Below are 23,317 nucleotides of genomic sequence, written 5' to 3'. Positions count from 1 at the left end.
TCTATTGCGCACGTCAGCATGTTTTAACCATTCTAGTACTGGCATGTCAAACAACTGCGCAATTCTTGTACAACTAATAATTGCATGCACGCGTAATAACGTAACCCAAATTTTATGGCAATTTCCAAACGGAATTTTCTTTATCGAAGACAGAGAGATGAAATGTGGTACACGTGAGTATCGTGTTGCAAACGTCTTTTATTATATACATAAGCTTAGTAACATCCGTGTTAATTATAGATAGGACTTAGTTGAACGAACTTATTTACATCTCACCGTGGAAAACGCTCATTTCCATCTGTCTAACTTTTCACACTTTCTGTAAGACCGAGACGATCGATCGAAGAGCAGGATATCGTTTCCTAACCAAACTTCCGAACGCGAGTGTCACGCGTAGAAAATAATAAAGTAACATCACGTTTTCACGAATACCGGGTGGCGCACCGAAGGGCCGAAAAGTCGAGAAACTTTTTGGAAATGCAGAAACTGTATACGATGAACGAATATATACGAACACACAAGGTGGAAGCGAGAAAATGGGAAGAGCCTTGAATATACGATTCCTATCGTAGCTCGAATCACCTATACGCTGACAAGCATTGCAACAAATTACAAGAGATCTTCGCCTTATAAACAAAAGGAAAAGGATGAAATAACATCCTAAGTTGAAGTTGCGTCTCCTTCCGTCACATTTGCAATAACATTCTGCACAATCGTATCAACTCCTCCATGTCAAACAAATATCCGAAGGAAGTTATTCCACGATTTTCACTGGGAGAATATATCGTCACATCGGTGCACTGGCATCGGAACATCCCTTTGATGCAATTCAATCCAGGAATTGACAAATGAAAGGAAAAGAGACGAAACTTCCCCTTAACCCGAAGAGTCTATGCAAAAATTAAAAGGCAAACGTAGCAAGTATATCAATCCTAGAGTGGATATTCTCGAATAAATTCGACATTTGCGATTGAATACTTTCACGGTTTTTACCTAAACGGAACTCAACGTGCAGATGAACCTGAATGCATTTTTCTCATACAATTACGTAGGGAAGATATCTATGTCCGCTTAATGTACGTCCATAAGCTCGTTAATATGCGAACGTAGATACAATACATCACAAAAGTCATACGACAAGCTCGCCAGCGGGTCTGTACTTGAAACATTGTATAAAAATGTGTTAAATAGTAGGATCTCATCGAGCCTTCGGTGCATCGATGAACATTCACCCTGAGAAAAAAAAATGTCATCACTATTCAAAGAAATATTTTTTTCGTTCGATGACATTTTTTCTTTTCTCAGCGTACACTGCATACACTGAAATCGCATCTCGCGAATAGGAAGGTGGCGTGTCGCTTTTGCAAGACCCGCGAAAAGGAAAGCCATGAATTTCTAGAAAAGACTACGATCCGCACTCGTAACCTCACTTTCGGTGTAGAAACGCACCCTTAACGGACACAATTTCCGATTGCCTTCACCGATTCCGATAATATTCGTCTCAAGTGAAAGAAAAAAATGTATTGAAGCTACTTATGTATATTGAAAATCTGCCACAATGTTTTTGTGGAACTACCTGCCATGTGAAAAAAATGTTATGCTCGTCAGAGCCAAAGACTCGACGCTCGGTCGCGTGTCACGGACTTTAACATAAATGTTATCTGTCTTTAAATGGCTAAATTCGGCATTTAATACCAAAAGTGAAGTGTAAGTACGAGTCTGTTAGAATAGAATATATTCTCTCGAAAAGAGTCGGCTCAAAATCCGCTCAGGTCGAACCTTGGTCTTAAGAGCGAGCGGGCCTGTCCTGGTGGAGATTCGCCGAAACCTTTATATATCACGATCTACCGATTTCACTATCTCTCTTTGATATCGTTCGATTTTTTACGACAATTTTCCGTCTCTATTTCCGTCTCCGAGCAGTTTCAGTAGCTACACAATTTTCCTGGTCCCCAGGTCCGTCCTCGACATTTTAAGTCACGATATAAAACATTGTACAAAATGTGTGGACCAGGTTTAAGAAAAATTCACGCAGTTCCGTGAGGACGTTCAAGCGGATCAGTTTAACGCGTATCGGGTCGGGCTAGTTTCATTTCAATGAAATTCATTTCGTCCTACTCCGCCATGGTTAAAGAGTTAAAATCCATGATTTCCAAATGAAATAACTCCTCGAATAGCCACACGTGCCGATACCCCCCATTTCCCTCGTATCTCCCTAATCGGTTTCGGCGATACCCCGCACCAGGAGGTCGGCGAAGACACGTAGAAAAGGCGCTTGGAATTCTCGTTGAAATCAGTCTTGGTGGGCGACGCCGGACTCGGGGACCAGCTGGTCGTTGGCGGACCTGCCGGAGGTCCTAGGAACTCGAAGAGGCCTCGAGAGCCAGGGGTGCCGAAGGACGTCCTCGGCGCAGGGTCTCTCGGAAGGGTCCTTCCTGAGGAGCGAGCGAACCAGGCACTGGGCCCTTGGCGAGAGTCCCTCGGGAACGGCGAACTGGCCCCTGGAGATCTTGGCGAACAGGGACGCGTGTTCCGCGTCGTTGAACGGATAGCGGCCGACGAGCATCGTGTACAGGAGCACCCCCAAGGACCAAATGTCCGCAGCCTGGCCGGAATAGGCTCGACCGGATCGCAGGACCTCCGGGGCCACGTAGGCGGGACATCCTCGACGGTCCGTCAGCTTGTCGTCCTGCTCGTCCACGATCACCGCGTCCTCCAGACTCTCCAGGCGAAGCCGGGTCCTGGAAGCAGGAAATTCAAGGGATGTAGAAAACTAGCGACACTGGATAAATAACGTATTATACGTATTTTGAAATTTGTAAATCTGTACAGTTGTAAAAATGTAAATTTTGTCGGGCTCGTTCGGCACGCCCGTGGAGCTCGTCCTCAAACTTGAGCTCGGGCACCTTCCGCGGCGGCGGTATCCCCTTTTGCGCGCTCGCAACCGTAAGGCATTCAATTTAGCAAGAGACCCCGGGGATTGAGACATCGGCATAACGTTCCGTTGGTAAACCGTTTGCCAAGCCGTATGGAGCAAACGGTGCTCCCTAGAAAAGAAAGGCTCGTCCCTCCATAGCCGAGCCGCTAACTACCGACTGCTAACTACCGATCGACGTCGCAACGCGGAAGACCCGCAGCAACGTGGCCAACTACGTAATGCGCCGTTACCTAACCCGGGCCATTTTTTAATATCCCTTTGCAGGATATTCTCGCGTCCCACGATCCTGGCATTTCCAAAATTCTTGGCCGTCTCTCGAGTTCCGCAAAAATAAAAGAATTTAGGTACCACGCGTCATCTTTGGAAAAGTTCTTCATTTCTTTTATGCGGAACATTCGGAACGATCCGTTTTACGATGTCCATCGGTTTTCGGTGTTAATTCGCTTATATCTCCCTTGAAACGAAAAAAAAAAAAAAAAAAAAAAAATACAGCGATGTTCTTAAGAAAGAAGGAGACGGCATAAACGCTCTCCTCTTTCGAGAGAGCCACACGCGTTTCCTAATTACGCGAGGGTTTCAAAACCCCAGTCGATGAACCAATATGCTTTTCTGGCTTGCAACATTCTCGTCGCTGCCTCTCTCTCGCGCGGCCACTCGCGCGCATCTCGCCGTCTCTCTCCCTCTTCCGTACTCGAGGAGCTACTCGACCGGCTCGCCATCTCGCCTCTCTTTCGCTCTTTCTCTCTCTCCCCGGAGCTTGGGCAAGTGCACGGCGGATCGACGTGTCTTTCTTCCCCTCTCTTTCTCCATTTCTCTCTTAAGAGGTCAAAAAACTACGCAAACGTCGGGCCCGAAGTAGCCGTGCACCTTTGTCTCCCTTTCTCCGTCTCACTCCCGAGTAGCTACGCGTCCCATCGCCGCATCTCTCCGTCTCGCTTCGGCTTAAGTAGTCATTTGGCATACACGTATCGAGACTAGCGGAGTTCTGTCTCATTCTCCAGTAGCTACCCATTCTAGCGTCGCATTTCCCCGTCTCGTTTCGGCTTAAGTAGTTATTTAGCATACGTGTACTTTAACGACGTATCCAGATTAACGGGGGTATCCCTATCTCCCTCTCTATCAGCCGCGCCGCCTCTGGCCCTCTCTCTCCCTCTCGAGGAACTAGTTGCGCGACTTGCCGGCAGGAATGCAGGCGGCGCTCGGTTAGCCAAGCGACCGACGCACACTCCTGGCAAATCCGCAACGACCGGCGCACGCCCACCTAAGCCGGGAAGATAAGCCGGCCACCGTGTGTGGGTGTCCCGCGGGAACACACCTTGCGAATACCTTGGCGTGGTCCACGGATAACGCACGCACGCACACCTCGCGAATACACCAAGTCAGTACAGTACTCAATTTACGCGGAGTATCCGTTCCACGTGGACTCGTCTTACGCGAATGAAAGTCGCGTCGCATAGAAACTACCCGCGTAGAAATTCTCATAGAATTTACCGCGACTCCTCTCACCTGGCCTCGTCGGCGAAGACGAACTTCCGGAGCTTGAGGTCGCGAAGGACGACGCCGTTCTCGTGGCAGGCCGCCACCGCCCTGGCGATCTGCTTGAACAGCCTCCTGGCCTCGGGCTCCCTCAATCTTCTCCTTGCCCTGACGTAGGCGTGCAGGTCCCCGTGGTGGCCCTCCAGGAGGAGGTACCTCCGCCCCCTGGGGGCCTCCACCACTCCAGCCACGGGGCTCGCCGCCCCCGTGTCCTCCAGGCGTTGGTGCGCCTGGAAGAGCGCCTCGCCGCCTCTCTCGGCCACCGACAGCGCCTAAAAAAATCAAGATCAACGTTAAAATATTATTCAACGTTCAAGGCGGAGTTGCAATCGAAGTAGGAATAAAAATTAATAACTATATTGGATGGTGCCGGAAAAAAAAAAAAAACCTGCACATTTTTCTTACCAAAATATTTTCTCCCCGGGTGTAAGGTAGGATACGTGGACTCTGGGAGCCGATTCAGGAATTCTCGAGAAACCCGATCTCCCCTCGGTGGCCAGGATCATGGTCAGTGACCAAGGTCAAGATCATAACTCGCGCTCTCGATTATGCCGCCCTACGTTTCCCTTCGAGGATCCCGAGTTAGGCGAGATTCCTCCCTCCCGTTTCTCAACTACATTCCGATCGACCCGTGTCCGTATTTATTTTCCCGTAATTAGAAATAATTGCCAGACGCTGTTCTGTCGTCGAACGTATAGGTGGACTTTTCGCGTCCGTTGGTGCAGAATTGCTCGCGGTCCCATCCTCGGCGAGGATCGAGAGCTCGTCATCGTCGAGTCCGGGCGATCACGCGCGTGTCGAAACGCCGTCGAGCGTTTCGTCACCTAGACCCTCCGTTAATAAGGACACCGAATCATTTACGAAATCATATTCTCATCGTGCTCTTCGAGGTCCCGCGGCCCGAGGACGGGACAAAGAGATTCTCTAATAAATAAATAATAACCAAGATATTCCCCCGTATATTGTAAATTCCTAGATACTTTAATTCATAAAAATTAATCTAAGCCGTGAATTGATACGCGGACGGAATTAATATCAAAATATTTGGCAACTTCCGGGTACGTCAATTTTTTTTTTTCCTTCGCTTGAAAAAAGGAGATACTGGCAGTTGAGACAAATAGGAAGAAAGGGAAATAAGGGGGAAGCAGAGTTGTCGTCAGTAGGGAGGGATCCCTCGTCCGAGGAGGTTGCGAAATCGAAGACTCGGTGTACGGTGCACCCGGGACGTAATCGTCAATTAAATTAAACGTCCCTGGGATTACGGCGACGATTATAGGAACATAACGGGCACGCAGGAGTCGCGGCCGAGACGCAGCCTTGTATTTGTTCGCCCGGTGACGTAACCCGCTCATTGTATAACACCGATTGTAAAACGTTAATGGAAACCGGGCTGGGATGAGTAAAACAGTCGATGCGAGTAGAATCGAGGAATCGCCGCAAAATTGGGTTCCCACGTGTCCCCGCGATCGATCGATAATTAGGGTACAAAGTATTTAGAAATTCAGTACATAGATGCCCTCTTCCTGTACTTATAATTAAATCCCCGAAGGCAATTTTATACGAGAGATCGGAATATTCCATCGTTGACAAGGGGGAAAAAAAAAAGAGAGAAAAACATTGAACGCACGTATAATGTTTCAAGTGATATTATTTTTTTTTTTTTAACAGCGGGGAAAGCTCTCACGGAAGTTCGCGATTGCGGGTAACCACTGTCGTGGACTGGCGTGCCTGTAACATGTAGCGTGTAACGTGTAATGCACGAAACGCGGGGTGTGACCGTAGGGGACCTGGTCACTTGAGAAACTGTGGGCACGCCTGCGGAGAAGGGAAATCGCCGGGACAAGTGCACGCGGCTTTATCGAGAAACCAGGAAGAAAACGATTTATCGAAAAAAAAACGTTCAAACAAAAGTTGCCCGACACAAGAGATTGAGCAACTTTTGTTTACACCGTTTCTCGACAAATCGCACAGTTTATCAGTAATTCCCATTAATCACCGCGACGTCGGACGTAAGAGTAATCGATTCCGCGCGCTCTTTATACGCATGTGCTCGTTTATGCCGATGTGCTCCGCAGGGGAGATCGAAGGGGATCAAAGGATCGATGGATCGCTAGTCTAGGACGCAATCCGGGATTTTTTCCAGCCCGGGGATACGCGGTTTCGTGGCATCGTCCGATAACGTGTAATGGCGCGGCCTGGATAGCACGCGAGAGCCCGCGGCGAGTGTTTAGAAAGGTATGCCTTTTTTTTTTTCCCCCCTCATCGAGAAGTCGCACCCGATCGGTGTCGATGGCAAGCGATGACGATACGCCGATCCTCGAGAGACCTTTTCAAGGGGAGTCCGGACCAACAGGATGCTGGACGCGCGCTCGAAGGACGTCGAAGGCTCGGATTTCGCTCGGCTCGAGGTGGGGATTTTTTTTTTTATTTCAAGCGAGGAAAAAACTTTTAAGGCGACGCGAAAGTATCATCCGAGAGATCATAACGTTTAAGCTTTTCTGCACTACTAGTTAAAAACTCGAGTTTCCTTCGTGATTCTCCCAACCTCGAAATGACTGGCGTTAGAAGCAAAACATAGTTCCTTAAGGTGAGAATATTAATTTCTGGAGTCAGCGGCGTCGCTTAATCGCCTTAATGGGCGGCATTAATTCGGGGGAAAAGTTCTCACCTTGGCGACGAGCTGGGTCCCGGTGGTGACGTCGACGCACCTGTAGAGGGTGCTGCCTTCCGCGGGCCCCAGCAGGAGGAACCTGTCCCCCAGGATGGTCGGACCCTGGTGGGCAGGTGGTACGGGCTCGCAGCTGGGGAACAGCCCCGGAGACACGGGGGCTTCCTCGCTGGCAGCCTGTTGCGCCGGCTCCTGGCTGTTCGGGCTGACCAGGAACTTGCCATTGTTGGTCCTCGTCACTTGCAGATGCAGTGGATGCTGCTGCCTGGTGGACACTCTCATATTGCGAGCCGAGCTCGAGCTCGCAAGGCCCTACCGAGCCCCTCGTCGGCTTAAACCGCGCGACCGTATAAATATCCCCGATGGGTGGACCACAGGGGTGAAGATTAATCTAAGGCTTTCGTGGTAAATCGCAGCCGCCAGCAGCTTAGTCTGTACTCTCTTGTTCTCCCTTCTCGTTACTCAGGCACTCTTCGGGTCCCCTTCGAGATTTCTTCGGATTTCTTCCCCGTTACTCTCTTCAGGTTTTCCCTCTAGACTCCTTTTCTATTCCCTTCTGACTCTCCCAGGATACTCTTCGGAGTCTCCGCGGCTCTTCCCATGGGGTCGACTACTCCTAGTCGTTGTTTCGGCTCCTTGTCTCAGGATCCTTGGACGGAAGGTCTCATCGGACGAGTCACCCCGGATGAGCAGTCGGCTTTCTGAAAAGAACAACAGAGGTCTCAGACCGACGTGACTAAGTCGATGACACCGCGTTTCGACCACGTAAGCGATGTAACGCGTTCACGTATTCCGAGGAACCGAGGCGAAGACAGAGAGAGAGAGAGAGAAATCGCGGTGTATCATCTGTCGTGCTCTTCGAGGCATTCTTCCGCTCTTGCTCGAGTGACCGGTACGTTTTTCTCCGTATCTCTCCTCCTCGTTACCGAGGACACGTGCAGGAAGTTATACCGATAAGAGACTGGGGTCAGGTTCCCCATCTTTTTTTTTTCTTTTCGAAAAATGAAATGTCGCGATTTTCAAGACCTTCGTTGGGGCCTCCGTAATCACGTGTTAAAGTTTCACATGATTCGGTGCACCCGGTTTGAAGAAATTTATAAATACTTGGACGTTTTGATACATATGGAATGACCTTTTCATAACGCCGTAATCGATCGGAAATAATCGCCTATCGGCGTTTCTCGGGACCCCGAAACGACCTGGTCGCCGTTGGCCTCCTCCTCGCCGCACGGAGTATTAACGGCGAGATAAAAAGCCGGGAATTGAGTTTCATTGAAATTCGATGAGGTCAAGTTCCGTACGTCCGACTCGTGATTCACCGTGAATTTCAATAGCGCGCGCCTTGCGAAATCCTATTTGCGCTCTTGTGCAACCTCGCGCCGAGCACCGCGCCGCGGAGGAGGAGGGAAGTATCCTTAAGGTCAGGGTGACCGACACCGAGGCAGACGCAGAGAAGACCTCTCGAATTTCGGATGCGAAAACGCGCAAGAATTAGTCCGGACAAACTTCCCTTCGGAAATCGAGCTAAACAAAGCCGTGCCACCCGGGCAAATATTAATCCTCGATAACCTCTAATCCAAGTGACCGGGGCCACGTTTATCGCCGTATCGAAGTCCCGAACCGAGCGCCTCGGTGCGCCATCTTTGACCGGCACGGCAGGTGAACGCGCCGCCCCCTCTAGCCTAACGTCAGTCCCGGGTCTGACGAAATTCACGTCGTCGTGAATGGAAGCGGCCGTTCTCGGACGGCGACGTGACGAAATTGCGATCGGGTTCGAGCGGCCGGTAGATATCCTTCGGTAAGGTCAAAATGGCGGAGCCTTAACACCGTCTCCCCAGTCTGGCGTTTATGTTCCCTCCCGTCTCTCTCGTACCAGCTGGCGACTTAGGGTCTCTCTCTTTCTCTCTCTGCCTTACGCACACGCGTCGTCGATATTGCGAGCACCCGGCCGGGCCGTGTTACGCCTCTCCGATGTGACGCAATTCGGGCGAAATAAATTGCCAAACGCGCGCTCGTCTCGCGTAGCCCCGAGCGGTGCGCGCGCACGCATCGCCGTCGCCATCTTGCGCACACGTGCGCGCGCATGTGCGAACCTCCGCGAGTTTATTGCCAAACGAGATGACCGACTCGCTGCACAGTTTCCGATATTCTTGTATTAAGAAGGCGAGACATGGTCTGAAAATTCTACGGACAGTCATCCAGGGTTGGGTAATTTGGCGTAACGTACTTTGCGCTCGCGTAAAAAACTAGGGATGCATTTTACGTTGGAATGTACCACGTAGGAAACACGTATATTACGTGACGCATTATACCTACCCAACCCTGCAGACATCCGAGATAAATAGAGCGTTCCTCGATTGAGCAAACTAAACTAGATCTTACGGAATTGGGTAAAATTCTCTATTTTAACATCTGAAGAGAATAGAATTTTCGCTTAAGAAAGGATGGTTAATAATTCCTGTTTTAGGCACGAAGGGTCTGCCTAGTCTAGTCTAGTGTTCAAGGAATGGCAAAAAAGTTGCAATTTACAAATATACAGTATGACCTCCTTCTTTTTCTCATATTTCTGTATTTAGACAGTATTCGTAGAATTGAATCACTCGAGTTTATATCTAGAACTAAAGTGCAGGCAGATTTCGTTTTCTTGATAGTGCTCGATGACGAGTGATAAGAAAAGGCAAAGATTATGCAAACCACTCCTTTATCGAACGGTCCAAATTCCAAAGTATTGAGGTGGGTTAAGCATTTGAAATGACTTGAGAAACATTAAAGACTGCTCTTAATTTATGAGGAATCCGAATAAAAAAATGTGCCTTGTATTATAAACGGAGCTGATGTAATTCCACGAATAACGTACTCAGGGCTGAGTTAACCATCGCAATATTGAAATAAGAGAATTGCTAATAGAAAAAACACGTGTGTTGACACGATTAACACATAAAAAGTTCTAGAACAATCGAGAACTCGAATGCAAGGAAATAACGGAGTTCCTGAATAGAGCGAAAGTGACACTCAATGTTCCGGTTGAAGAAACTCTCACAATCTTCGATAGTTAAATACTGCAATCGATGCAGAAAATAGGGAGATCATACTTTAACAAGCCATGCCGCAGAAAAATAACGATACAAAGTGGAACGTCGCATCCCACAGTTCCACCTCTTCTCTATTATGAAATATTTCATACGGCTTAGTTATGCCTGCCACCCTGAATTCCTCCAAGCCGCATGTTCCAATTCCTCGCATAATTAATCCTACACATCCTAATCGCATTACTTATCCGCTCGCTTGAGGTGAAATCAAAATCGATATTAAACGGTTAACTCTATCCCTTCCATTCTCTCTTTTAGCCATCACTGGCACTTATCCTACAGTTCCTCTCTCGCACAAACGAATTCAATAAGTAACCGAACATCGACTCACTCTGGCCATTACCAGGGTCGAGTCAGCGAGAGCTATCTCCGTCCTGCTTTCTCCGCAAACATACTACTCGTGACTCCTCGGAGGCGAATCATCTCGTGGTGAGTGATCTCCCCTAGAGGCGTCCACAATTGCGCGCAATAATCACGCGCACTGCACTTTGCACCGCACAGTCGACTCCTCGGGATAGTTACCTCCACTCGCCAGTGGAAATCCAGGCGTAGGTCCGGAGTCCGCGGACAGGTGCTGGTAGGTCGTGCGGCGGGCGTAGAGCGGCGACTCTCGCCAACGGATTCGAGGCGAATCGTTGGCAGAACGGAGGGCGCGACTCGAGGTGGGACGATCTCGCGATCGGTGGATCCGCGCTACGGACGGCCCAGCGACTCGGCTGGCCTCCGCTCAGAGACGACGGCAGCTGGAGCAACCGAACGCGACCGAACGCTCCATCGTGCGCCTCTCGACTGAGCTCAACCGCGCTGACGAGGCTCGACCTGCCGAGAGCGGGCTGCGACAAGATGGCGGCCGCGCACGCGCCTTGCGCGGCAATTCGAACGTTGGAATAGTCCCTGGTGGAATGTCGAGGAACTAGAGAAATATCGAACCTGAGCTGGGGGAAATGAGGAGAAGAAAGGTGGACTCGTGGAAGCTGAAGGATTTCGGAATAAAAGGTAATGGAACGAGATGTCGCGTTGGGAAATCGGCCGGTTTTTGAAATTCGATCCCGCCGGCTCGTCGAAGCCGCGCTTCGTCAAGATGGCGGCCGCGCAGGCGCGGAAAGATGAACGGTGGAATAATCCCCGATAATCGCAGGCCGGAATGACGAGGGACCGAGAGAAGAATTGAATTTGGGCGGTGGAAAATAAGGATTAAGGGTCAACCCGTGGAAGCCTAGGGATTTCGGAATACCGGATAACGGAACGGACGCCGTTGGGAAATCGTACGGTTTTGAAATTCGATCCCCGCTCGGCGCTCGACCAATGGGAAGCGTCCAGCTCGAGTGTTGACAGAATATTCCGATGACGTTTCCGGGGATTAGAGGTTAATTAATTCCGTCGTGTGTTCAAACCTGACGTGGGTTTTTATTTCCTAGGACTAGAAAAGACGGTGTATGATATTTAAGAGGAAAATCGCAGGTAAGCAGAAGATTCCAGGGTTTGCATTAGTCAAAACTACCTGTTCACCTGCTTTGTACCCGATGAAAATTTATGCTAATCCTCGGATAAGTGCAATTTGCAGGTACGTGCCTTGGGCACCGGGAAAAGGCGGAAAGGCTGCACTTCCTTTTATTGCGAGAGATTTTCGAGGGATCGCGGGCAAAAACGTGGAAGCGGAAGCGGGCAAGAAGTTCGGCCGTCGTTTACGGTGCCCCAAGAAAGGAAGGAAAAAAGAGGCCCAGGTAACCGGAGAAAGAGAGACGAGGCAAACTTCCACACGGTTGAAGCCTCGCATCGCGTAGCGGATGTTCCAATTACACGTGGGATGCACCACCGTGAAGACGGATGTGAAACGGTCGCAGATTTACGCGGCTTCTGCGATTTACTCCTTTTTCTTTTTTTTTGTTCCGTTTTAAGAAAACGGTCTTTTGGTTTTCAAAGGAGGCGCCGCGCCTCCGCTTCCGGCGACGGCTTTATCGACCTTCGACCAGGAGTCGGCATTAGCGATATTTTCGGTAATATTTTGTAATATCGATCTTGAATTTCAAGGTAATCTTATCGATCCTGTGGGATGTGCAAGAGTGACGTCAGGTGACTCTTTCGTCGATGACCAGTTCCCTCGGTCCTCGAAGGTCGTAATTTTTAAATTTCGCATGTCAATTCGATTCCCTATCCCTTTTTGTACTCTCGGTACATAACTCCGTTCTTGACTTTTAGAGGGATCCTGCGAAGGTTACCGGATGTCGCGATGCTGAGGAGCGACGACGAGTTTCACTTTCGGATAATCCGTATTCCTTTTACGCAAGTACCTCGAAGACTGCCACTTCGGCTTAGCACTTTTTTTAGTTTAATTCCGTAATCAGTCATTCTGACTCTCGCAATATATTTATGTACATATTGCACGAAAATTATTATTTACAAGATTTATTCAAATTTCAAATTGTGAAATGATATGGACGTGAATGCCGTAAAGGATGCACTTCGCCGTGGACGTTTAATTTTTTCTACGTGGAAGAGGTTTCAAGTTTTGGAACGATCCAGGAGAGGTCACCGGACGTCGCGTCGTCAAAGAGTGACGTCTCGTTCCACTTTGGTCGATGAGCGACGCCCCGAAGAGACACCTCGGAGGTCGTCATACTCCTCTCGTTGACCGGACGCTCTTAGTCAGGGTCGATCCTATTTTTGCGAGTGCGGAGATGACGAGCATCTGCCGAAAGCGATCCGGCCCGACTCGGGAGAAAGAGGATGGAGACGCCTCGGCGAACGTCAGAGATGCCTCGGCCGCGATAACGACGTCTCTCGCTGGAACAGGATGCGAAATTCTAATCGAATCTCGCCCGACGAGTGCAAAGTTTATCTCACAATAGCGAGCCGAGCAAAGCCACCGGATGGAGGTCTGCGAGCCGACGCGTACATAGAAGAGTGCCGGTTTAACGGCCGTTCAATGGCCACTTTTCCGAGGAAACTACCCCTAATTAGGACCGACTCCCCTTTGAGGTCCTTCCCCATAAATACAGGGAAATCCATGTCACCGTTGACGTGTCCGGTTTATGCCGTCGTATGCCATTAGGACGTTTCTTGACGTTCCGTTCCGACACGTACCGACTACGTCACGTGGCGGGCCAAAAGAAAAAGAAAAATTCAATCTGAAATATACCCGGGTGTATTCGTTATCGTACCAATGTCTCGTTATCACGATTTTAATACAAGGCGATGCAGAAAGCGATTGTCTCGCGTGGATAAGATGTACAAATGTCAGGCGAATTTGCGCGTTTTGCACGAATTACATAATCTCTGGCCGTGCATTACGTGCTGAAATACACGCTTCGACTCGCCGAGATTTATCCTACGCGTTTTGCCATTGAGATTGCATCACTTGCGAATATAAAGAAGAAAGAATAAAAAAAAAAGCGAACCGACGAAATTCCCAAGTGTCAGCACCGGAATATTTTTCTCCGGCGAATCCTCGTGGGCGAATCGCATAAATTCTTCCAGGCATTCAATGATTCCGAAAGCTTTTAATCATTTCGCGTCAACGTCGCCATATCGCGTTTCTCTGGATATTGCCATGGTGAAATTACACATTACGCGGCAAGAAGTTTCGAAAGACGAAAAATGAAAAATTGTGAAAAAAAAAATTGCGCGGGTCAAACCGCCAAAGTGACACCTAAGGTGCGTCAGCGTTTCTCCGCTCGCAATCCCGTAAACGGACACGCAAGTGGGTAGGCTTACTTCCGGACTAGACTCTTCTTTTGCTGAGGTTACGCGAGTAAAATGTACCAGTGTGCGTACGTACTTGGCTCGACTGTTATCCGTCCCCGATAGGAACGAGGCAAACAGGAACTTGGACACGGAAGTGCCGTAGTGCGGCTTCGGGGTTCCACTTCCTCCGGAAGTGGCACGAATAGGACCCACGTTCTCGAAAATAGTCGGCCTCGACGAACTCATTCCCACCCAGAGAGAAAATTAGTAAAGAAAGATGTCATATTCGTTCCCTCGTAACTCGTAACGTTAAAGTGGAAAGTTTTTCCAAAGAGCTGACAATGCCGCGGCTACCTCGGCTGAATGCATCGCGCATCCCACTTGCATCCTGTTGCACATGGACATGGCGATCGCTAGTGAGAGGTTGTTCTCTGTTAGACGGCCGGTTCCCGGATGGAACCATGGAACCCTCCCATTCTGCCGGCATTCGTCAGCATCCTCTTCCTCGTCCACGCAGCTGTCCGCTGCGGGCTTGCAAATGAAAAATAGAGAATAGCCGGGAATACAGGATGTACGGCATCCTTTTCGTCGCTGCCCGTTTGGCGCTCGCCACCTCTTTTGCTCCCCTTTCGAAGCCTGGATCAAACTCGAGAGGAAATATTATGGACCACTTTGCCCGATCCTACCTTTACGGATTTACTCGTTTTCCGTTTATTTATTGCTCTCGAACTACTTGGCAGGCTCGAAATAAATTTTTTCAATCCTCCTTTTACATCAAGGTAGGGTCCAGGGAAAACATAGAAAAAATTTTGTCGTTCCATCTTCGTGAAGTTTCAAACGATCCAGTGCATCCAGTTCGCCGGAAAGTTTTATCAATAATTTGACGTTTTCATTTATAGAATGACTGGTTAAAAATCCATGGAGAAAAAAAATCGTATCCCCTGCTGTACCTCGAGTACGTCGCAACGCAACGTCGTTATTGCGCTAAGCAACGGACCGGCCGGTCTCCGATATCGAAACCATTTTTAATCGGCGCCTTTAGAGGACACTGCGCAACCGTCGAGGGCGATGACGGTCATAAGGAAGGCCACCGTCACCGACGCTGCCTCGAGCGGGTGCTGCAGCGCGTTGCAGCGAGATGCAGCAAGATGCAGCGCGCTGCGATGCAACGCGACGCAGCGCGCCGAGCAGCGGCTGCAGCAGCCTCGGCGTGGCGCAACCCGCTCTTAGGAAATAATGTGTCATTTGCGTTCGTTCTCTCGGCCGATGCAACCGACCCGGCCCAGAGGATGTACGCAGGTGCGTGCAACGCGAGGCTGATAAGAGGAACTGCCCCGGCCTCCTATCGGATGGTTTTCTCGGCATGATTGTGCAGTGACGCGTCGTTCGAGGTTTTTCTTAAGTACTTAAAGGAGTTTGTTAATTCAAATAATAATTATTTCAAGGAGATACACTCGAACGAATTGCATCCAAGAAAGGGAAACGGGATGGGCCTCTTCCTGCGGGAGGACGCGAGGGTCGATCAAGGATGCCGAGAGGAAGTCGAGGGTGATCAACCCGAGAGATTCCGACTCGGAGAACTTGACTCTTGACTTTGCGAGAAGACCGAGTTTCTTTTCACGATCGACCTCCAAACCAGCACTCGTGGTGGTAATATCCTTGTCTCGGTGACCCAGTTGCACTCATTAATTGTAGGGGAGCTCGCTAAAGTCTCGAAGTCGGGGATAAGAAGAGCGAGAATACCCTGGAGACGAAGGACGACGGTGGTCTGAATAGATTTCGAAATTCTGAAAAATTAGTCCTTTTTAGAGGGGGAATTTTTTAACCATAAAGGGAAATTTTAAACGGCAAATAACTCGGAATGGAACGCATTTTTTGACACGCTCGTGTACGCGACGTGAGTTAACGCGCGTGAGATTGCGTAACGATCGAGATCCAAGGCCTAGGATCGACTCGATCATCCGCGAAAACGATCAAGGCCTCGTAAATCTCTTTCCATCGATCGCGGTAGATCGACGAAGCCTCCGTCATTCATGTTATGCGCCTTTCTTTCCTCGTGTTCAATATCTTTAGCATTTGTCCTTTATCATTTTATCTCAATGCCCTCATTTTTTCCCGACAATCATTCAAGAGAAAATCCATCCTTATCACATAATCGAAAAAGTATCTAAAACATCCTGGAGTAATTTCCGAATTAATTCAACCCCATTCTCTTTCAATTTGTGAATTCGTTGAAAAATCGATTTTATCCATTTTCGGAGTGACCTGATAAGAGGATAAGAGGCTGCGCTGATATGAATTTCGTGACGCAAGGAGGAATTGGGACGAGGATTGCACGATCGAGGGTATTTCTTTTTTAAATAAAATTAAGAAGATCGATCGCGTGCACAATGCGAGCACGCGTTCAAGATGGCGAGGAGGTCATACGCGTATGTACATAAGGTGGTACGTCGACGGCCTTACGGCACTCTTTCAGAGTTGCGACAGAATTCATTACGAAAGCGATATCTCGCCTTTATCCGACCTCTCTCTCTTCTCGGATAATTATTTCTCTTTTCCTCCGTCTAACGCGGTCAATGCAATTTTTGAAACGGTTTGCCCAATAACTTCTCTCGTAACGACCATCGTCGAGTTATTCCTCGTTCTCCTTATCAATTGAGTTTAACGCATTAATTCAAAACGATATAATAATCGATTTTACTCATCGCCGAATATGCAGGACGGTAATCGTTAATGACAAGATTTATTTTCCAGTTAAACAATGTTTCGTATTCCGTAAAAAACTTGATTAGTCATTTGTTCATTAAGTGGATAAGAGAGGTACATTAATTCCATCGCCTCAGTTTACGATCCTCCCCATGAATGAAATGTTTATTCGCCGGTTTATTTTCGAAGCAATTTATTTGATAAACGAGAAGGCTTTCCCTCTCTTCTCTCTCTCTCCTTCTCTCTCGTCGATTAGTCAACGTCTCCTCCTCCTCCTCCTCGGAGTGATTTCGAACTATCTCAAGTTCAGTTCGCCGAATAATTAGACCGGAAACGGATACACAGAGCTCCTTAAAGCAACATCCCGGAAGTGACGTTATCTATCCGAACGTGAGACTTCCCTCGCCAAACTATAGCTAAAACGTCAACAGGTATTTGCCAAGTGACAATAAAAATGCAAATTAAGAATAATTCAACGTACAAAGTGAAAAATCAGGATACAAAGTTAAGGGCTTAACGTGTCTTTTTGTCGTTGAAATTCATCATTTGCTTGATTATTCTGTTTATCGCGAGTGGGATTTATTGCCTCTGCTTTCCCGTTTCCGAGCGTCGGTTTAAAAATAGGATATGGGGGAATGCGTGTCCCTCTGTCTCTCTTTCTGTCGTAATTTCGCAATTAATAATTGCCTCTGGGCCGGAAGTGGAGCTTCGAGCTTCTTAAAGCAGCATCCCGGAAGCGGCTCGTCTAACCAGATAGACGCGACTTCCGTTGTTAAAATACCAGAGACGTCAAGAGCCATTCCAGCAATGCAAATGAATTTTCAATAACAATTTTTCATAAATAATGCCATCGCCCTAGCGAAACCGTCGACCCGTTAACGGGTCTGATAATTGAGAATAATTCCCTGAGCGGTAATATTCTCTAATAAAAAAAATATCCCTATCCTCTCTAAAAGATAATTAATTTGATTTTTCACTTTTCAGTTCCCGTTTACATTTTGGGAATCGCGAGAAAAGATCCGGACAAGATCGGTCCTCGAGGCGGCCCGGAAGTCGCATTTGTCCTTTCGGACCAACCGCGGAATAATGGAGGAAGGTTCGTGGGGATGTTTCAATTTTCGGGATTTATTTCTACAGGCCCGGCGGTGTGCAAACAAGACGTGGGCGAGCTTTTCGAGAATCCGGCGACATTTGTAAGCCCGGCTGGAAGCCCGAGATCGGCTTAAGGGAGTCCCTTTTTTGTCGAGAGCGAGACCTCCGAGGGACTTCTGTCTGGAAATCCGGAAAAGGCGGATTTCCATGGGTGTCGGGCTCGAGGAAGGCGTTTTCTATGCGCCGGAAGTGCCGGGATCGCTTTACGGTCGACTTCCGGGCCCTCTGCCTGTCATCCGGCTTTCGGTCCCAAATAAGGCCCGCGGCCAAAATTGGGAAGAAAGGAAAACCCTCAGCTGCCTCGGAGATGGCGCCCCGAAAATATTTACCCTTTCGCTCTTCGGAAATCGGCAGGGACCCCAAAATGAATGTGCCTCTTCTCCCATAAATCCTCAGTACCCTGAGAAAATAAAAAAATTCCTTTACTCAAAGAAACACGCATTGTTACGCTAAAATCGGTGAGGGCACTTTGTCGAAATTATTCGATATTTTAAATACTCGATTAATTATCTTGGCTACGGTGGGAATTTAATTATTCTTTAATTCATTTTATTAAACCGTTTAAGAACTCCGGTTTTTTATTTGAGTCTGACGTGAGCAGGACTACATAACAAGTTATGTTTGTATGTACACAGTTAGGGGTAAACGCGTGTTCTGACATTAAAAGAAGCACGATCGTTGATTTTTAGCGACACGAGAAACACGCTTATTTTTGCGCCATTTCCGTGTTACACGTGCGTGTTCCACTTTACGCTCGACTCACGCTTTTTCTTCAAACTCCGGAAATGAGTAAAACCGTATCTGGAATGAATTGTAATTTCGGTCCAAGAAATTCATCACAGCTGCCCAGAGGAATTCGAGTCGATAAAGAATGGAGGATTAATTCATTTTCCGTCGACTCGAAATTGGTCTTTACGTGATCGAAAATTTTTCACAAAAGTCCAGGAACGAGTAAGAGTCTTTCCGGGATTAACTACGAAATTAGATCGAGAAAATCTAGGATTAGTGCAAACTCAGGTTGACCTCTTCTCGAACACCTGGAGTTTTTTTTTATCGCCAACGCATAAAAGCATTTCCGGAGCTAATTATAAAATTGGGTTCCAGAGCTGCAATACGAGGCATTTCCTGGAGGTAGCCGACGAAGCGTGAAGGCGGGGTACGAGAGAAGGAACAAGAGCGAGACCAAACGCAGCAGCCGGGGTGCATCGCGGTCTCCAGGTGCATTTCTCCTCTCCACAAGGTACACCGAGGTAAAACGGCACACGTAAGATGGTCAAAGCGATCCTCCTCGTCCAACACCTGCCTCGTCCCGCTGCATTCAGGGTGCATTGTGCACCTTGGCTCGTGCCCCAAGGCCGCGGGGTGCATCCAATTACCTGCCCTTTCTTCAGCAAAATCTCGACATTTTCCACGATTCTGGGAACCGAAGCGACTCCATTATCGATTTTCCCTGTTTCCGCCCTACCCTCCACGTTCTTGTTCTCCGGCAGACGGAGGTGTCTTTGTTCAAGAATACCATCGGCTCTTTTTTTAACGAAATTTCTTTTTGCCAGCGCTTGGGCGAGTGAAATAAATTCCTAGAGACCCTTTTGTATCGCTTTAAAAATCATCAATTTGGGGATTTCTTTCGTGGGTGTACGCAGAGGTCCGCGATTCAAGAACGGGAATGCATCGATTTCTAGTGGACACAATGCGGCCCCGAAGGCTGCGGAAATCTGGGTCGCGGACACCCGCGAATTATCCCAATCCTTCCGCTCTTGGCAAATCTCTCTCGCTCTTTCTCTCTCCCGCTGCGTCTCCGAGGGCGTCTCCGTCCCTCCGGCCGTGCCTTGTCCGCGAGTTGGCGACCCTGGTTTTTGGCGTTTTTACGACATCGCGGACCCTGACGGGAATTGACCGTCACGCCGGCAGTCGGCAGCACCGTGCCGAATTATTGCCTTCTAATATTTCAATTAATTCTCGTCAAGTATCGAAATGAAACCCGCACGATTCCTCGTTGAACTCGAGACCGTCTTACGTTTCAACCTCTCGTCGGTTTTCATCTTACGAAGTTAAGTTGCCCCAGCTCCGTAACATTATGAAACTAAAACGTGCATTGTAACCTTCTTGCAATGACCCTGCAACATTGCAGCAACGTGTCGAAATGTCTCTGCAATCGTTACCGATCTTGTGAAGTCACGTTGCAGTAACCCCGCAACGTTTCGGAATTCTTTCGAAAGCGGAAATAGCAACGTTCTGCAACGTCTTCGACACATTGCAGCAATGCCGATGTCCGTTGGATTATTGCTAATTATTTCAACCCATCCGGTCCCAAAAGCGCACCAATTCCAAAGAACAATTGCTCGAGAAGAAACGAGTCCCGGATCCAAAAAGAACATCGAGCAACATATTTAGATCGCTTACAAAACACTTTGTTAGAATGTTCACGCTTCACCCCGGAGTTCAGAATTCACGGGAAATAATAAGAAAATGATGTAAGAACATAAGATTCCATTACCACTTTCAAAGGCATTAACGCAATAACGTGTTTCTATCTCCGCGCAGAATGTCGACGCAGAAGGAAGTCGAAAGGGCGAAAAAATCGGATCCAGGAGCCAGCCGGCACGGGAATTTCATGAATTATTACCAATTCCATCCCGCGGAAGAACGAGTGCGCCAACTTCCGGGCGGCGTGTGGCGGTCCTCCTGTTCTAACCGGAAGTACGTCGGTCTGGACGTCGGCTGCAACGCCGGGGTGAGTTCCGCTCCGGGAAAGCCGCAGCTGTCGACGGAAGAGGCAGCGACCGGCGACTTCCGACGCGTCTGCGATTAGGAAACACGTATCGACTAAATTTAGAAGAGTTATCGCCTCCTCGTCGCGACGCCTCGCCGCTGCCCACTGGAAATAGACGTCGGGGACGAATTATGTTAGCTCTAGCTCCGTCGAGTGCATCTACGCGTAGAAAAGGAATACATGGAATGACCCTTTCATAACACCTTAAAATATCTCTTTTACATCACTTTAAGGTGAAATGCCCTTAACGTGAAATCCGGTTCTGCATGATTTATGGCCCAACTTTATGCCAGGAATCGCATCCATTACTTATTGCATCCATTCTGGGAGTATCAGAAATAAACTTGATACGTTTTACAGGATCTGACTTTGCTGCTTTACGACTTCCTGCGAGAGCAAGGCCACTCTGAGGTTTTCCTGCTCGGGATCGACCTGGATCCCATTTTGGTCGAAAGAGCGAAAGAGCGAAGTGCCGAAAGGAGCGAAATAGCTTTCGAGTGTCTCGACATTTTCTCCAAGAACAAGGACCAGGTCCTCGGGGAATTCCTCAAACGACTAGGAAGGACTAGCTTCGACGTGGCTTTTTGTTTCTCCATCACGATGTGGATCCACTTGAACCATGGAGACCAGGGCTTGCGAGAATTTTTCAAAGAAATTTGCAAACATTGCGACATGGTCGTCGTGGAGCCGCAGTCCTGGAAATGTTATAGAAATGCGTCCAGAAGGTTGAGAAGATCTAAAGGGGAGGACTTCCCCCTTTTAAGTTCCATAAAATATAGAGAAGACGTGGAAGATTACATCGTCGACGTCCTCAGGAACTCCTGCGGGTTCGAGGAAGTCGTCACCACCGAAGACAACAATTGGCGCCGGAAATTACTCATCTATTCCAAAAAGAATCAAGTGTAATTGTTAGAAACACGTACGCGTTAAATATTAATGAGTTTTTTGTTACACATTATCAGTTATGCTTGTGTTCAGACTAAAATATTGCGTATAAAAAGGATATTTGTACTATTTTATTTTTAGATATTCATTCATTTGCAGAGACTATTGCTTGCTTTGTGTCTAGTGAAAGAAAATGTCGGTAAGGTATATTTAAAAGACAGGAGCTAAATAATGCGAATAATCGCCGTCAGGTGGCAGCAGGGAACGCGAAGCGCGAAAATCTCAGCCAATCGCGTGGCCCCGAATAACAGGGACATAACATGAATTCGGCCAGCAAGGTGAGTAGAAACGAGTGGGATCGTGTTTCGAAGTCGTTCCCCGAGGGTTTCCCGCCAAATAGCGCAACCCGGGACGCGTACCCCACCTCCCCCCTCCGTACCCGATCCCGTGCCATGTGTGCCCCCAGACCGCCCTCGGCTAAACTACCGATGGATCCTGGAAGCGGAAGAAAGGTTAGGTTATGTGTCATTTACTTCCGCTGTTTTGGTAAAACACGAAGGCTACGGGTTCGAATATTCCAAGCGGCATTTGGGGCGACTTTTATCGCGATTTTCAGCCTCTTCTCGTTGTCGAGTGGATTTACTCGCGACGTCGGTTAGATTAGAGGTTAACCCGGATGCGCGAGTTCATTGTTCGGCTTTCTTTCAGGTCGGTGAGATCTTCACCGCCGCTGGGGCGGCTTTTAACAAGCTCGGGGAACTCACGATGCAACTGCATCCCACCACGGACTCGCCTGCCGGGTAAATTTTTCAGATTAAAACGGCTTTTGGGGTAAGCGTCATTTCCGAGCTGCCAACACTCTGCAGGTCACGTGACCCGGTGTCACTTCGGCCCGAGTAGCGCGAACCTTAAATCGGCTTGGTTGGTTTTTTCAATTAACGACTGCTACGTAGAATGATAATGTTTCGATTCAATTACTCTCATTTTGGTTTCTGTTCATTGGATATTAATATCGCTAATTTCTTCTCATTTAATCTTTCATCTTACGTGCTTGCTTGCATTGCTTTACAGTAAATGGACTGACGAGGAAATTGAGATGCTCCGTCACTCGGTGAAGACGTTCAGCGAAGACTTAAACAAAATAAGTGAGCACATCAAGGGAAGAACGGTGTAAGTTGACGTAATCGAAGCAATGGCCCCTCAATTTTCTGCGTCAGCCCTTAGAAAGCTCTCACGAAACGGATCCTTGTTTTTTTCTAGCTCTCAAATAAGAACGACATTGAAGAAAAAGGCCTTTGAGGAGGCAGGCGTCCCGATCAGGCAGCAACAAGTATTGACGCAACAACAGTCTATCCAACAGAGCTCTGTCCAACAACAGCAAGTACAGAAACAACAGCAACAAGCTGGGAATCAAGGCTTAATGGGCAAATCTGCGGAAGTTACATTAAATATGCTCAACGCGCCAGAGTCCGAGGTCGATGTCGAAGGACTGCCTGAAGAATGTCAAGTGAAATTGGAGTTCGAAGGGGCAACGGAGGAAGTTGCTTCGTAATTTTAATTGTGAATAAATTATATTGTATAAATTCCTTGTCATATCTCTAACTGTAAGTTTTCATTGTTAGCCTTAGTTTGTAACTTTTCCAAATAAAAGTTTAAGAAAGGTTTTCGTAAGTTATTGCATCTACTCCACAAACCCTATAAATATACAAATAAAATATGTAAAGGTGTTATAAGGAACTGCGCATGCGCATGCCGGGGTCGGGGACCCTATATAAGGCCGAGCGCGCGCTCGGAGCGTCATTACCCTTTGGTCATCCGAAGGGTAAACATCGGGGTACCTGCTTGGACCTTTTTTACCTTTTTTTTAACCTACGGTTAAACCTAAC

General features: G+C 48.1%; 3 protein-coding genes across 10 annotated transcripts; 2 read left to right on the top strand and 1 right to left on the bottom strand.

The window, feature by feature from the left end:
- Nucleotides 1-34: 34 nt before the first annotated feature.
- LOC105697472 (probable RNA methyltransferase CG11342) lies at nt 35-21,538 on the top strand. Of its 5 annotated transcripts, none has more exons than XM_012420826.2 (4): nt 35-173; nt 18,878-19,013; nt 20,318-20,507; nt 20,907-21,538. In XM_012420826.2, exons 1-4 carry the CDS (start codon nt 44-46, stop codon nt 21,450-21,452), a joined length of 1,002 nt encoding a protein of 333 aa, XP_012276249.1. In that variant the 5' UTR covers nt 35-43; the 3' UTR covers nt 21,453-21,538. The 5 variants fall into 5 exon arrangements, with proteins under 5 accessions (XP_012276249.1, XP_012276256.1, XP_012276278.1 ...); XM_012420833.1 differs by lacking the exon at nt 35-173 and adding an exon at nt 11,114-11,227; XM_012420855.1 differs by lacking the exon at nt 35-173 and adding an exon at nt 15,253-15,317.
- Nucleotides 181-11,042, bottom strand: LOC105697461 (tribbles homolog 2). Of its 2 annotated transcripts, none has more exons than XM_012420804.2 (4): nt 10,754-11,042; nt 7,143-7,843; nt 4,445-4,746; nt 181-2,741 (listed from the first exon to the last, which is right to left on the bottom strand). In XM_012420804.2, exons 2-4 carry the CDS (start codon nt 7,422-7,424, stop codon nt 2,294-2,296), a joined length of 1,032 nt encoding a protein of 343 aa, XP_012276227.1. In that variant the 5' UTR covers nt 7,425-7,843; nt 10,754-11,042; the 3' UTR covers nt 181-2,293. The 2 variants fall into 2 exon arrangements, with proteins under 2 accessions (XP_012276227.1, XP_012276235.1); XM_012420812.2 differs by lacking the exon at nt 10,754-11,042 and adding an exon at nt 10,563-10,685.
- Nucleotides 21,539-21,642: 104 nt separating the features above from the next.
- Nucleotides 21,643-23,102, top strand: LOC105696710 (chromatin complexes subunit BAP18). Of its 3 annotated transcripts, none has more exons than XM_012419413.2 (4): nt 21,643-21,769; nt 22,140-22,231; nt 22,503-22,601; nt 22,692-23,102. In XM_012419413.2, exons 1-4 carry the CDS (start codon nt 21,752-21,754, stop codon nt 22,981-22,983), a joined length of 501 nt encoding a protein of 166 aa, XP_012274836.1. In that variant the 5' UTR covers nt 21,643-21,751; the 3' UTR covers nt 22,984-23,102. The 3 variants fall into 3 exon arrangements, with proteins under 3 accessions (XP_012274836.1, XP_012274832.1, XP_012274841.1); XM_012419409.2 differs by lacking the exon at nt 21,643-21,769 and adding an exon at nt 21,777-21,943; XM_012419418.2 differs by lacking the exons at nt 21,643-21,769; nt 22,503-22,601 and adding an exon at nt 21,777-21,943.
- The last annotated feature ends 215 nt before the right edge of the window (nt 23,103-23,317 follow it).

Source organism: Orussus abietinus, unplaced genomic scaffold (genome assembly GCF_000612105.2).
Source record: "Orussus abietinus isolate OABI.00-Male unplaced genomic scaffold, Oabi_2.0 scaffold13, whole genome shotgun sequence".
Taxonomy (NCBI): domain Eukaryota; kingdom Metazoa; phylum Arthropoda; class Insecta; order Hymenoptera; family Orussidae; genus Orussus; species Orussus abietinus.
This window is presented reverse-complemented; position numbering and strand designations above follow the sequence as displayed.